The sequence below is a fragment of the Aspergillus pseudonomiae genome (assembly GCF_009193645.1).
Source record: "Aspergillus pseudonomiae strain CBS 119388 unplaced genomic scaffold BDV37scaffold_70, whole genome shotgun sequence".
Classification (NCBI taxonomy): domain Eukaryota; kingdom Fungi; phylum Ascomycota; class Eurotiomycetes; order Eurotiales; family Aspergillaceae; genus Aspergillus; species Aspergillus pseudonomiae.
The window spans coordinates 19294-34042 of record NW_022476062.1 but is presented as its reverse complement, the minus strand read 5'-3'; the positions used below and the strand labels follow the sequence as shown (position 1 = coordinate 34042).

The 14749-nt window shown below is 50.5% G+C and overlaps 4 protein-coding genes across 4 annotated transcripts; 3 read left to right on the top strand and 1 right to left on the bottom strand.

Annotated features, from left to right (window-relative positions):
* Window positions 1–308: 308 nt before the first annotated feature.
* BDV37DRAFT_296522 (cytochrome P450) lies at window positions 309–2408 on the bottom strand (the record flags this gene model as incomplete). The annotated part of the gene is made up of 4 exons (XM_032090133.1): window positions 1922–2408; window positions 1478–1854; window positions 844–1416; window positions 309–784 (listed from the first exon to the last, which is right to left on the bottom strand). Exons 1-4 carry the CDS (start codon window positions 2089–2091, stop codon window positions 309–311), a joined length of 1596 nt encoding a protein of 531 aa, XP_031938290.1. The 5' UTR covers window positions 2092–2408.
* Window positions 2409–2802: 394 nt separating this feature from the next.
* On the top strand, window positions 2803–4772 carry BDV37DRAFT_296516 (FAD binding domain-containing protein; the record flags this gene model as incomplete). Its single annotated transcript, XM_032090132.1, has 5 exons — window positions 2803–3028; window positions 3092–3168; window positions 3225–3547; window positions 3608–3942; window positions 3993–4772. 5 exons carry the CDS (start codon window positions 2803–2805, stop codon window positions 4736–4738), a joined length of 1707 nt encoding a protein of 568 aa, XP_031938289.1. The 3' UTR covers window positions 4739–4772.
* Window positions 4773–8851: 4079 nt separating this feature from the next.
* BDV37DRAFT_286069 (amidohydrolase family protein) lies at window positions 8852–9854 on the top strand (the record flags this gene model as incomplete). The annotated part of the gene is made up of 2 exons (XM_032087847.1): window positions 8852–8906; window positions 8962–9854. 2 exons carry the CDS (start codon window positions 8852–8854, stop codon window positions 9852–9854), a joined length of 948 nt encoding a protein of 315 aa, XP_031938288.1.
* Window positions 9855–11417: 1563 nt separating this feature from the next.
* On the top strand, window positions 11418–13747 carry BDV37DRAFT_273980 (Zn(II)2Cys6 transcription factor; the record flags this gene model as incomplete). The annotated part of the gene is made up of 6 exons (XM_032085151.1): window positions 11418–11486; window positions 11540–11737; window positions 11786–11980; window positions 12039–12475; window positions 12533–13455; window positions 13509–13747. 6 exons carry the CDS (start codon window positions 11418–11420, stop codon window positions 13745–13747), a joined length of 2061 nt encoding a protein of 686 aa, XP_031938287.1.
* Between the last annotated feature and the right edge of the window lie 1002 nt (window positions 13748–14749).

Here is a 14749-nt window from a genome sequence, read left to right as displayed (position 1 = left end):
GTGTGCTCAGGGGTCAGTCACGTGGTTCAACGCAGCTCAGTGAGACTGAGCCCAGACTGTAAACTACGCAGTGAGCCTGAGCCTGATCGCCCTCATTAAAGCGGCGTTGGCCGAATTGGCCCAGCAGCAAGTAACGTGACGGATGCCATCCGTTTGCAAGTTGATTTTGATTAACTACATACATGAACTCGAAGAGAAGGAAACCTGTTGCACGCTTGCATACACTCGGTCCTTAGCAATTACAATGGAAACAACCAAGTTCGGGTTTTAAATCACAGGCCCCAGTGACCTGCACCGCTGAACAGCATTCATACAGTTTCATACTTGGAGAATACACGCTCCATGTCCGCAAACTCGCGCATGATGGTCGCCTTGCGCTTCTCGGAGCGCGGGACGATGCGACAAGGAAATTTGTTGGCCGAGGTGATAAACCCTTCGCTGTATGCAGTCGTCGGGTTGATATCAGTCTCAATCGGGTTGCCACTGGCATCTACCGCCTTGTGGAACTCAAACGCCCACAGGAGCTTGCAAATGCCCAAGAAAAGGTTCCGCTCGCCCAGGTGGATGCCGGGACACACTCGGCGCCCGCTCCCATAGGCGTAGTGATCTCGAGCCTCAGGATCACTGGCCGTTAAATATTCGGGAGCCACCTTGGTATAGCCGGCATAATGCTCGGGATCAAAGACATCGGGATTGGCATACCGCTTTTCGTCATGATGCAACTCCCACACATTCGTCATCACGGTGGCTCCTTTGGGCAATAGCTTGCCATCGACCCATTGATCTGATCTTTCGTCAGTGGCCATCCAAAACGCCAGTGAGGAACATTCAATGCTTCCTTACCCTCCGTCAGAACATGGGGTATACCCAGACCACCCACCGGACGCCACCTTTGCGCCTCCTTCACCACCTGGGTGACGTACGGCAGGTTGGCAAAGTCGGACCAGACCGGGGTCCGGTCCTCGTCCACAACGCTGTCAATCTCTTGTTGAGCTTTCTTTTGGATCTCGGGCCACTGGACCAAAGCATGCATGCAGGTGTTGATCACCGAAGAAGAGGTATCTGATCCCCCTTCCAATGCCACCCCACCGAGAAAATACAGCTGGTGGTCGTTGAGATCCAATTTCCCGTTTTGCTCCAAAACGTTATCCATGAAACACCCGCGGCTACCAGCCGTCTTCCATCGGTCCATGACATGTCTCACAATCTCCCCGTAGAGACCCAGCATTTCCTGCTGGACCTCCGCTGTTCGGCCTTTCCAGTTCCCGAGGAATCGTTCGGGGATGTATTGAAGAAACGGGAACACATCGACCGGGGGGGTGGATCCGATCTCCATGATTTTCGACCAGTGATCCATTAAATGGTAGAGCTTTTGCATGTGTGGTGTATCAAAGGACGGCGTTCGTATACCGAAAACTACCAAGACGGAGCAGGTCAGCTCACTGATTCATCGCACGTGGATGATACTGACACTCACGGAGGCTCATGATAATACTATTGCTAAACCGTTTGGCGTGGAGCATATACTGATCGGGATAGACAATGAAGTCTCGTAGCATCTGGACGGCCTCCGCGTTTTGGGTTTCGATATGTACCTTGTCACACCGAGAGGACATGAATTCTTGGTGCAACAACCGTCGAAACAGTCTCCATTCTACCCCGGCGTCCATGAATAGCAAATGATCTCCACCGGTGATGGTGTGAGCCACTGATAGGTCGGGCCGGTTGCTGGAGATGGAGCTGTTTTTATCGAGCACCTCTTTGATAATTCGCCGATCGCTGAGAATGATCAACGTGTTGGAGCCGATTTTCAGAGAGAACATGCCGCCATATTTCTTAGCTAGCTCAAGAAATCTATGGAGAACCGTTAGCGGTCCGTCCTTTTGAAATGTGTATCATCTCTTTGGTGACCAGTCCGTACGTGAAATGTGCTCCCTTGCGCGGTATCAAATGGGCATTCCCGATGATTGGCACGGTTGGAGGCCCTGCAAAGATCTCAGATGAGCGGTTGATAGTACGACCGGAAGGTAGCAAGTCATAACTGACCAGGTGGAAGGTGTTTCTCTCGTCGGCCCAGGAAGAACAGCGCATAAAGGGTCGCAAGAGGAACCACCGCAAGCATCAGCTTGAGGGCTAGCAACGCCATGGTGCAGAGAGAATGTCTGGTGAAAAGGCAGGGTCTTGGTTCTGTGTTGATTGATGGCACACGACTGCACGCCTCAAGAAAGCATTACTAGAAGCATGTCGACTTTCTGGATCCATTTTGCGCTAATTTATGTACTCCGGACGTACCCTTGGGGTTGACGATCATGAACCCACATCCCCACAAGCTCACCTGCACGGCATCTTCCCGAACGGGAAGTTCGCCGTCCTCACGCCCGTTGGCCGTTTTTTCGGATGCTCTCTACCAATCGGTGGAGAGGCATCTCGTACAGCGCTTCAAATGCCTTGGGCCCGGGCGATTACCGTTTTCATGGAATGTAGATCGACTCGAACATGGTGTCACAGAGGGATTCGGCGTTATCGTGGCAAACCCCGCGGGCACCTATTAATACCCAGGGGACTACATATATGATCATACGCAAATGCCTCTACAGGTTGCGTAAGGCATTCACACGCACACACACACACACACACTCTCTCTCTCTCTCTCTCTCTTCCGCTCTCTCTTGCTACGCTTTGAGCTCAGAGGCATAAGTGACCAACCGATTATGTAATTGCGCTACGTTGGAGCTGTGGAGTGCCCGGGGCTGACCCCAAGTTACAGATCGTTTTAGGCGTCGTTCAGCCACGGATAACCTGATGGGATCCTCGAATCCATCCCTTCTGGCGGAGGGCCCTGTGCTCGTGGTCGGTGCAGGTCCCATTGGATTGCTTACAGCTTATCAGCTGGCCAAGCGTGGGGTTCAAACCATCTTAGTTGAGCGCAACCACGACACGACGAGATGGCCGAAGATGGACATCACCAATGCGCGTTCGATGGAATTATTGAACCATATTGGGCTCGCGGACGAGCTCAAAAAATTAGGTTTGCTAGCTCCCTCAAATGATACCATCAACCAGTAGAATATCTCTAATACGATCCCACCAGGAGTCGACGAGAAGTTTTCTTTGAATTGCGTGTTCTCCACCGGGCTTTCGGAGGGAGGCGAGGCGATAGTCAAATGGGTATTTGGAGCTGTTCCGGGAGACAAGGACGAACGCAAACTAACCTGAGACGATAGGATCTACCATCGCCATTAGAAATGCGCCAACGGATTCATGAGAGGAACGACGGATCCATGCCCAGCCAAGCGTGGCTCCGATGCTCCCAGATACTGTTCGAAGCCTGGCTCAAACCACTCGTTGAAGCGCATCCACTGGTGAAGTCCTTCTCGGGGATGAAGTTTGAGCGTCTCACAGAACATGCGGACCACGTAGAATCGACGATCACGCATGTCGATACTGGCGTCGAACATCTCATCCGATCCCAGTATGTCATCGGCTGTGATGGTGCCGGAAGTCGGGTGAGAAAATCAGCAGGCATCAACCTCACTGGGGCTCCGATGTAAGTGTGAGATCCGGCAATATGGGACACTCGTCATGACTAACCGAACTTCGTCTGCAGTGGCAACCGGAATTTACTGGTTCACTTCAAGTCCTCGGATTTAGGCATTCTGCATCGTCAGGGTCAATTCTGGCATTTGTTCCTGTCCACGGGGGCTTGCGTCATCAACCAGGACGAGAAGGATACCTGGACGATCCATATGCCCCTGCCACCTGATGCGGATTTAGAGACCCTGAATGCTGAGGAGATGGTGTTTGCGGCTCTGGGAGATGCGGGCCAGCCGCAAAGATTTACAATTGACAAAATCCTCGTAACCAGCGCGTGGAATGCCAATCTGTCCGTGGCGGACACCTACTCGACAAAGAGCCGGAGGGTACTTCTGGCTGGGGATTCAGGTATTTCACTGGACTCAATCTCGTGAATGGGAGACTGACAGAGGCCCTAGCTCACCAGAATATTCCCTTTGGGGGGTACGGTATGAACACGGGAGTGGGGGATGCTTACGACCTCGGCTGGAAATTAGCAATGGTTCTACAAGGACAATGCGGAGAAAGGCTACTCGAATCATACGAGATTGAGCGACGCCCTGTGGCGATTCGAAATGTCGCGATGTCCGGCACCAACGTCGAGATGCATATGAAATACGTCAGTTGGGTCCGCGGCGAGCCCGTGGGGACGGTACGAAGTGAGACACTTGCTGGAAAAGACCTTCGTGAGCGGATTCGATCGCACGTTCTCGCCCACGACGGCGAAAATAAATATCTTGGGATCGAAATGGGCTATCGACACATGACGTCTCCCGTTATTGTTCCGGATGGCGATCCAAAGGAACAGCCGCCTTGGACGGCCAGAGACTACTTTCCTTCGACTTGGCCTGGTGCTCGTGCACCCCATGTGTACCTGAACGACGGCGTGACCTCGATCTTCGAGCGTTTTGGGTTCGATTTCACAGTGGTAGACTTTACTGAGGAGGGACGTGTGGGTGAAGAGTTCTCTGCCGTTGCCGCTCGCCTGGAAATACCACTTTCTGTGCTCCATCTCCCTCAAGAGAAGCATACACGACAGGTCTGGGAGCGTGATGTCGTCCTGATCCGCCCAGATCATCATGTTTCTTGGCGAAGCAATGTGTCCCAACCCCCAAGCCGCGAGGAGATCGAAAACGCTCTTCTGATAAGCAGCGGAAGACGATAAGCAATAGTGGAAGAAATTAGAACCTTCATTCAAGCTCCCAGCGAACTCATTCTCACTTCGAATCAAAACACGTATCGAACAGGAAACCTTCCCCGACAAGCTCAACAAGCTGACCTTCGCAAAAAGGTTCGCTATAACTTCCCATCGTCGTTTGATAAATACAATGTCGTTCTCATCAGTTTATGCATGACTATTATCGGGACCTTAAAGACGTCTCGTGCCGAGTTCAAGGGCCTGGCAGTATTCACGGGTTTAGATACTGTAAGATGGCTAGATTATCATTTTTAAATACAAACTACTTTCAGCCAACAAAGTCGTACGTGGAAGCCTTGGTATTCGACCACGAGTAGCCTTCCCAGTCCATGTGAAACCCCCACAGGAAATAGTTATGCAAAGGGTGTTTGATCATGCCTCTAGGAGCGGAGCCAATACCATTGGGTGTCAGCTGTCACCATATGCCTCTGGCCAACCCAGGTTGAAGCCTTCGCGTATATTTACGATTAATACAATTTCAGCTTTGAGCTATGGACCGACCCATTATTACTTAATGAGGAATCTTGTTGATGCAGTTCCAATTTCAAAGCCATTTTCGATAGTGCCCGCTCGATGTGGGAGCGATAATGAAAAGCATAGGTACGCGTCGAAGAAGGGTCCCAATACACGGAGTTAGACAGTCTACTGAGTATTCAATCTGGTTGTGAATCACGTCATATAGTCGGCTAGAGACAAGTTGATCTCGCAGGGCTCAATAATCAACAGGCTTGGCCAAGTGCATGTTCCGTGAGATATGTCATTTTGTTCATTATGTATATCTTCCTCGCAACCGCAATGGTTGTTGGCCTAGTGGCCACATGATGTGATAGAAATATTAAGTAAAACAGGTAGATGTTGTTCTGTAGTGTATCCTAGCTTCTTACATCGACGGCTCATACAGGTCGTAGGAGTGCTCTCCACTGGGGCACGAATTTCCCTCTACAACACCTGTCCGGAGTGCTGATTCTGTGACAATCTGAGCTTTTAGAGAATTCGATAACCTCTGAAGTGACGGGCAGTCAGCCTCATCTCAGGCTCACGCAATGGACCAACTGATACATACCCAAAAGCGCCCTTCCTATAGCCCAATGCCTCCCAACGCTGCACAAAACCAAGCTGGTATGTTCGCCATACAGACAAGATAATTGAGCCCTCGAATTTTGCGCGTAACCCTCGGGAACATGGACGGCTCCCAGTCCGACTACCGCACAGAATATCAAAGGAGAGCATACAGACAGAGCCTGAGGTGAGAGGAGTCGTATCAACTGATGGACATCGACAATCGTCGATAAACATATACGAGCTGGCTTGTGACCATGGACTTGGTATTGAACTGCAGATGCCATTCTCAGCTTCTCGTGGAGTTCGAAGTTAATCCGACTGCGAGCCCTAGATCCAATGGTGTTAGCGGTGCAACATCTTCCCAATTCCACTCGGAGTTCCATACCAATTGAGTGCAATCAGCGAGCAAGCCATCCAGTTGTATTTTACCACATCAGACTGCCAGATTGCTTTCGATAATGGCAGATCATAGAATGGAGATGGCAAGGCCAGGAATGCACATGAAATGGTATCTTCCGCTTTTTGCAGTTCCTGAACCGACGCTCCGGACAATATCGTGTCGGTAGTGCGTCTGACTACGGCCAAGCACACGAGAAACCATGCACGTTCACACTGGTTTGACGAGCCCATGATGCCCTGCCATGGCATCTCACTAGCTGAACCTAGCGAAACTGACCGTGCTTGAGATTTGTTGGTCCAATCTTTATCTGAAACCGGAAGTAAAACCCGGACTACTCGACTGTCAATCCCATAGGGTCGTGAGGAAATCGCGGATGAGAATGTATCCATCTCCCATACCATCCACCACGCCCGACGCTTCTCCTCCAGAAAAGCCCACCGGTGTTGAAACCCATCCTGCCAGTTGATTGCTTCGGAATCGATCTTGTCGGCATCTATCGTATGTAGGTCCAGGTCATATGCGAGGCGAACACAAGTTCCAGTTAGATTCCAGGCAGTCTCCGAAGGGCCAGATTGTAGAAAGTTAAATGCCAAGAGGATGAGACCTTGCAGACATTGTAGATTCCGGACTAAGTGACCCCAGTCCTTCTGTATGAACTCCCACAAGTCCATCGCCTGCTTCACAAACTGCTGGTCTCGGCAGTGGGGGTCGAGACCAGCAAACCGGTCCGATGAACTGTACCTTGCAGAAAGAGCAAACATACCGTTGAGGACAAACATGGCTACTGGAGATAATCTGCAATATCGCTCGTCTCGGCATGTCCCGCGAGGTCGGTAATCCTCGTCGAACTTTTCCCGCATGAAGAGTGGGCAAATCCCCTGGACCTTCTCGAAGTACAAGTCAATCAATTCGTCCGCGAGGTCTGAACTGATTGACAAGTTATCGTAGTTGTCGGTTTCGGTTCCGAATTCCATTGGGCTTGGCTCCACTGGAGTTGGAAAGCATTCCTGGAGCATTGATTTTAGCCCAGGCGCTGCTCCAAAAGAACCGAATGCGGCCATGGGCTCTGGAGACCCTCTTGGTTGGTCATCTATGCTCTTTAAGTCGCAAAGGATAGTGTCGAGATCATCCAATGCATCGAACCCCTCCAGTCCGAAGAGGCCCTGTCTCGTGTTGAGCCCGCTGTCTGCCGACTCTAGAATGTCTACGGAGGAACTGCTGGCGGCTGGGGAAAGCCTGCGTACGCGCTTTCTCTGCTGTTGTTTCCGGTAGGTACAAGTGCTGCCGGTATTGGCGCAAAGGGAACATTTCGGATGGCGCGAGTCACATCGCGTCTTCTTTCTGCGACACTCGTTGCAGGCGCGGCGGGACAAGGGCCGCCCTGATGAGCTCATCGAACATGGCGTGTAGTGGAAGTCTGACAGGATACCAAAGCTACTGGGAGTATCCATTGTGGGCAACGTATCTCAATCAACGCGTAGGTGGAAAGGGGTGGGAAGTCAAGATAATGCTCAATCCGTCTCCAGATAATAACCTCATGTGGGGACTATTGCAGCATCAGTTCCCACACGGCCCACCCCCGCCACGACCATCTCGCATTTCTGCGTCTGCTCCAGTGGCCACAATCAAAAAATCGAGTTTACTGGTCTTCATTGGTGGCCGGCGCGCTCTCTACCCCAGGTTTTTCAACATGTGATCGGTTGGCAGTGACCTTGGCTTCGTATTTCAGGCAGTCGAGGTTTTACATCATGGAGGCATTGCAGATTAGCTCTCGGCGACCTGGTCCTCCTGGCGACTAGTGTTTCGTGCTTACCCATCTACCCCTTCCGCTCCAGTTTATGTTAATCCTTTTATGGGATAGTATCCCTATTGCATTTTTCTGCTGGTGGTGCTGGCAAAACAGGCTGTTATCGACCATGGATGGTTCGCGCCAAGCACAACCTCTCGCGTCTGGACCTGGTTGGGCCGGCCCAAGAACGATGAGGAACCCTGAAGTAGCAGCTAGGAGTCTGTACAGACCCGCTATGCAAATGTTGTAACAATGAATCATCAATACACCCAGAAGAGCTGGGTGGAAGTTCGACCATGTCCTCTCCAGCTCGGGGACGGAACGGTGGATCAGCCGGTGAACGAATAGAGGCATGGGCTCTCTCATAAAACCTACTAAGACACCCTTGACCGGGTACATCGGCATGCGTGAAGGAGAGAGACTTCACACCCGTCATATCGCGGGGCGAGGGCGCGGTGGAGTCGGGAGATTTCCTCCTTGGACGATGTGGAATGCACATCTCCCGGCGATTGCCGCAAAGGGCAATTCCCGGGATCCACTGCGCTGCTTCTTGGTGCACAACTTCACAGACCCTGCTGTACACTGCATAGGTGGATCCATGGAGCCCCATTGCCGCCACGACAGGCAGATCGAGATGGCCAAGAAAGCTTCTCCAGGGGGGCCGTGTATCCGGCAGGGCTCCCACTTGATGACGCACTCACCGGACTTTTTGTGCCGTCTTCCCCTCAGACGGTGCGAATATATAAAAGTGGATTACAATCTCCGTTCTGGTCAGGTCTCGCTCGGCACTTCATCTTCCCCTTAATCTTCCCAGCTGACAACTTTCACCATGGCACGCCGTATTGACGTTCATCATCATTATCTCCCCCCCGCCTACCTGAAAGGTGCGTTCCCTTGAGGCACATGTTGCAGTTTCAATCAAACTGATTGATCGAAAAGCTCTCGAGGAGGCTGGTGGCGATCCTTCTGGATTTCACACACCCTCTTGGTCCATTGAGGCTGACCAACAGCTTTGCGATGACTATGGCATTGAAACGGCCATCTTATCAGTCACCGCACCAGGTGCGGGTATCGTGAAGGGCGCTAAGTCTACCCAGGTGGCGAGAGAATGCAATGAGTTTGGCAAAACGCTAAGGGATAAATACCCTAAGAAGTATGGGTTTTTTGCTGCGCTGCCCGATGTTCTCGATACTCAGGCGGCTTTGGAGGAGATTCGATATGCCCTTGATGAGCTGCAAGCCGACGGAGTAACCCTTTTCACCCGCTATGGAGACGCAAACTACTACCTAGGCCATCCTGATATCCAGCCTATCTGGGAGGAGCTAGATCGGCGCGCCGCAGTGGTCTTTATCCATCCAACCCATGCAGTGGATACGAACCTCATCAACAAGATGCTTCCACAGCCTTTTATTGACTATCCGCACGAGACCACTCGGACAGCTGTCGATCTGATCACCACCGATACGGTCCGCAAATACAAGAACTGCAAGATTATACTCTCTCACGGCGGCGGTACCTTGCCTTACCTTGCGTTGCGTCCAGCGATTGCCCTGAAGGACACCAGGCTCTCAAGCATGACGCGCGAGCACTTTCTGGAAAATGCACGAATGTTTTACTATGACCTGGCCCTTACGGACGCAAACTTTGCTCTACCACTTCTGCAAAAATTCGCTTCACCGGATCACATTCTCTATGGTAGTGATTTTCCCTATGCACCAACCACTTCCATCAACTTTTTCAGCAAGGATCTGGCCAAAGCCGATATTTCGGATGAAGCGGCGGAGAAGATGAATTATGGTAACGCGCTGAACCTATTCCCTCGCCTTCGCTAGCTGTGAAATCGAGTTGACAGTTATAATTTGGTATTTTCGCACTGGTGACATGAAGAGTATTGACGGATGACCGTTGGGCTTATCCCGTATGAACGCTTTCAATATACATGATCAACGTTTCCACAACTGTAAGCTAGGACAGCCCATTTCTGTCTGATACTATAGTATTTCATGTGAGCCATAGGTGCAGCATTGCCTCTATAATACCCTCACCTTAGGGATCCACAGGTGTTGTAAGATTTCGTGCTCTCTTCCCATCCTCCCTCACGACAGATACTGAGTAGGCGGCATATGGGAAGCTTCAGATTCCCAATCGTGTATTTTCAGCGGCTGCATGTACTCTCGCGTGATCGTCGAACTAGAACCTGTATCCCCTCGATCGACGCTAACAGCGGCACTGCCACCTTTTGCGTAATCCCGCAACGAATAATCCACTGCATCAAATCGACGGTGCGAAATAGACTCCCCGTTATCAGCCTTCATGACTCTAAGCGACCTAACAGCTCCAGGAGTCTGCCCATTGCTTCCAACCTTGGCAGTAGGCGCTCTGCGGACCCCACTTTGCCTGCGGTATCGATATAAATAGCCGTCTCTTCTACCGTAAATCCCCTGGATATGGTCCTGCTCAACAGCAAGGCACCCTCAGCACGTCTAGATAAGGCAGCAGTAATGGATTACCTGGGTACTCAGATAGCCGGCTCAGAACCAGTGGGGAGCGACACCAAGTTCTTCTGAGACAGCAGAGCAGAGACGAGGTAGCTTGGACCATTTGAAGCAGGTTGATCCATCTCCTCCTACCTTGGATCAATGGGAGAAGGCACTGGAGGCATTGCACAACGACAGTCGTCATCCAGGAGGCAGTCAGCTTTATTGGCTTCCAGTTACGTTGCTGGCTAGGAAGAGTAATTGATAACTTTGACGGGGGTTGATATTCGAAGCAAGGGAGGGTTGGGAGGAAGGAGAGAAGACTTTGTCTATGGTTGTTATCCATTAATGGATATGGGAAATTAACAGACTTCCAACAATAATTTTCGAAAATGACTGTATGTCTCGTCGCATTGAGCTCTGAAACTGCGATTTCAAGATGAGTTGCCCCCTCTACCGTAGTACCTGGAATTCATAAAGATATTTCGCATCTGTATCCACTTATTAGTCGATGTTTGATATTTATATATTTATATCTACTATTCCCGGTATATAAGAATCAATGGGCTTTTTACTGATTTCATTATATATTTCTATTGTTAAACACTACCTATCAGTATAGTAGTTACTTCGATGGCCTTTAAACTTGATTTCCCTATTCAATATTTATAGTGCTAGGCACCTAGATAGCCATCTGAACACAAGCTTCCTAAAAGGTTTAAAGTCCACCGCTTATTTTCGTTCTCCAGACCAACCTGGTGTATACGGTATACCCAATGGCCATTTTGTATTGACATGCCGCTTACCTAAGCCGTGCATTTACGGTTAGCGTCGTATGTCCCATCAATCCCGATTGCCGGTGCACCTTATCAGTCTCGAACTCCAACATCTGCTTCTGTCATCTTTTTATACCTGGCAATGAATCCACCTAGGAAACGCCAAAAAGTCTCCTTTGCATGTCAGAGATGTCGTCAACGCAAGCTCGGTGTGGGTTGGCTATCCGCTCTCGATGTCTCGGACATGCAGGCTAATCCCCGTAGTGTGATCAACAACGTCCTTGCCAACTATGTGTGCGAGCCGGTGCAACGTGTATATCACGTGGAGGTGCAATTTCTGGACAAGCGGAGTCAGTGCAGGAAGTTGGAGATTCTCTCCGGAGGCGCCAAAGTGACATCCGCCGTGATTACGATGAGGCTGTCATGCTCCCGGAGTCGAACATCGTGGATTTGAGTTGTCAGGTTGGTTTTGACATGCCCAACCTATCATCATAACTACTCATTTGATAGATGCTTGGAAATGAAGAGAAACGCCGCGGTCTGGCTCACGACACTTCAGCTCTGCCAGGAGGTATAAACTCGGCAGTTTCTGTCGCCACATGCTCGATCCCTTGGCGAGATTTAGCAGGCATGCCTTTGCCACCGAAGACAGTGCTCGATAAGTTCATGACTGATTTCTTCACGTCTGTGGATTGGTTCATAATGGTATCCCTCTCAACATTGTTTCTGCGCTATTGCCTTGATGTTGATGGTCTTCTGGCAGGTCTTTTGCGAGGAAAGCTTCCGGCAACGGTACGAAAATTTGATGGCCTCCACTCTTATCCCAGAGGGAGAAAACGGTAATTTTCTTTGGCTTGTACTGTTGGTCCTTGGTCTGGGTGCCCACTATGGGTCGTTGAATGCTCTGGATGCGGATGCCGATAGCCTCAAACAGCTTTCTGGGGGTCTCCTTATGCAGATCGAGCAAAGGCTTTTGGCCATCACTGATTCGCCAAAGCTAGAGACAGTACAGATATGTGTGTTGCTAGGGAGCTTTTATCTTTTCAACGGCCGCCCTACTGCTGGCCTAGTGACCTTGGCAGGTGGACTCGAAATCGCCCAAGTCATTGGGCTTCATCACGAGTCAAAGTGGCGTGGGCTTTCTGACGTGTCACGGGAGTCTCGACGGCGCTCGTGGTGGGCATTGCAAGTTGCAGATAAGCATGTATCCTGAATCCTGATCAGCAATGTCATGGCTAATTAAAGTGGTGCCTGCAGATACGCAGCTATAGCCTTCGGAAGACCATGCACAGTGGATGATTTGAACTGCGATGTCGCGTCTGTTAGCGATATCGAAACAGATAGCCATCCAACAAGTCGACAAGGGCCATTGTTGGAATACCACCAATGGAAGTTCAAACTTTACCGCATCATGGGACCATTTCTGAGCCGACGAGTCCAGAATAACCAGTTGGAAAGTCTCAATGCCATTCATGCCCAACTGTCCTCCTGGAAGAGCCAACTACCTGACAAACTACGGCTTGAGACATACAAAGATAATCCCAACAGCGAATCACGAATCCTTGAAATGCAGGCCCTAGCTCTCCAATTGACGTACGATAATCTCCAGATCATCCTCCATCGCAGCGCTGCATTTGGTGTCAACAAACGTGGATCTCATTCAAATGATGGCGTACACCCGGAAAACTCGTTTTCCCAGCAGCAACTTCTAGAGTCCGCATTAAGAACCTCCCAGCTGCATCAGCATGCTCAACTTTTACAAGCCTGCCGCAAGACACACGCTGTGATGCACATTGGGATCTGCCTCTTCACATCCGGTGTCGTCCTCTGTGCGATCGCATTAGCCCAGCCCCTGTCGATAGCCAGCCAGAAGGCAAAAGAAGGCGTCATGCGTATCCTACGCTTGCAAGATGACAGTATATCCTCCCGGCATCTGCTTTCTATTCAGAGTGTCCAGATCCTGCGGGATTTAGTGACAGTCGTTATGCGCTCCGAAGAAAGGGCTATATTGGGCTACTCTTCCATGCCAGTTGGTCCTATACCTGAGAGATTTGATGATGGCCAGTCAATCTCAGCATTCCCGCAGGCGGATCCCATAATCCCCGATCGGGCCTTACTCGACGATACAGGCGCACCTCAGCCATCCTCAAATACGGGACCTCTCAATCCTCTGCAGCAAGGTCAGTGCGCTGTTCCCACCTGCGATCTACGCCATTGTCTCATAATTATACAGTCTTCAGGCAACATCTAAACCAATCTCTCCCCGCACTTGATCCACCTGGCTTGATTGACTCCAACAGCACACAAGGTTCCGTGGAAATGCAGCAGCCAACCCCGGCAGCAATGTTTTCATGGGATGGGAATGTATCCGCACTAGTCGATGCTGGACTCGTAGATGCAAGCCAGATGTGGCTGTGGTCAGATAATCTGGAGTATCAATCGTTCTCAGAACTTGGTAATATATTCCCTTGAGACACTAGCGATTTTGGTGTTATAATGATTTGGGTGCGCCCTGCGCATTACTTTACGCTCTGGACAATTTTATTTCATGATGCTGGTCTTTTTGCCGCTTTGTCTCGAGATGTGGGAAACTCAGCGGTCTACGCATGTGTGCCTTCATGGGTGAGAAACTCCTCGTTTCAATTTAGTACCCTGCAGTAACTGAATGCCTAAAGCCATCACACAAGTCTAAGCCCGACCCCTGTCCGATAGTGATAACATAAGGGAAGATGGATTTGTCTCTACTCGCCCGAGACAAATAAACTAACCATTTGTAGGGCTCGGTTGCCCTGTGGATTTCTGACTTGGTTTACCCCCCTGGCCGAACTTGACCCTTGGCCACGCGTATGCTTCACGGTGTCGCTTTGCCCCCATTCCATTAGCAAACATAGCAATTGCAGAAGCACTTTCAAAGTATCAATGGATCCACATGCATTGTTCAAAACATGGGATATGACATCAGAAACCAGCACCGGGACACCTGCCGCAATGAATCATCCATCCAGCGGGCCTTTTTGTAGTCGTGCATAGTACTCACTACATGAATCCATGCAAAGCGCGCTGTTTGAACGACAGGGCCTGTGGGAGTATCGCCATGGCCAGGTGCGGTTGAGCAGATAATTCCTAGATTGGGTTAAGAGCACTTGCGGCGAGAAGGTACATCACTCCAAGCATGGAACGATGGAAATGCAGGGCTCTCTCACCTCTTGTCGGGGTTGGCAAGGCAAAAGGCAGACGTTGGTTCTGGGGGTTTTTCTGAGCAGCGGTTCATAGCATACGTTCAGTCGAGTGAGCGTCCTTGATGTGGTATCGTGTCTTCCAGGGTCTTGACAAATATACCACCTGCGATCGCAGTGGGTCCAGTTCAAAAGGGAGGTCGGCTATCTACCGTACTCACATCGATAGTTGCGTTCTATTAATTGCATAGTTAGATCGGTGTATAAAGTCCTATACCCAGCGCAGTTAATTCCATTG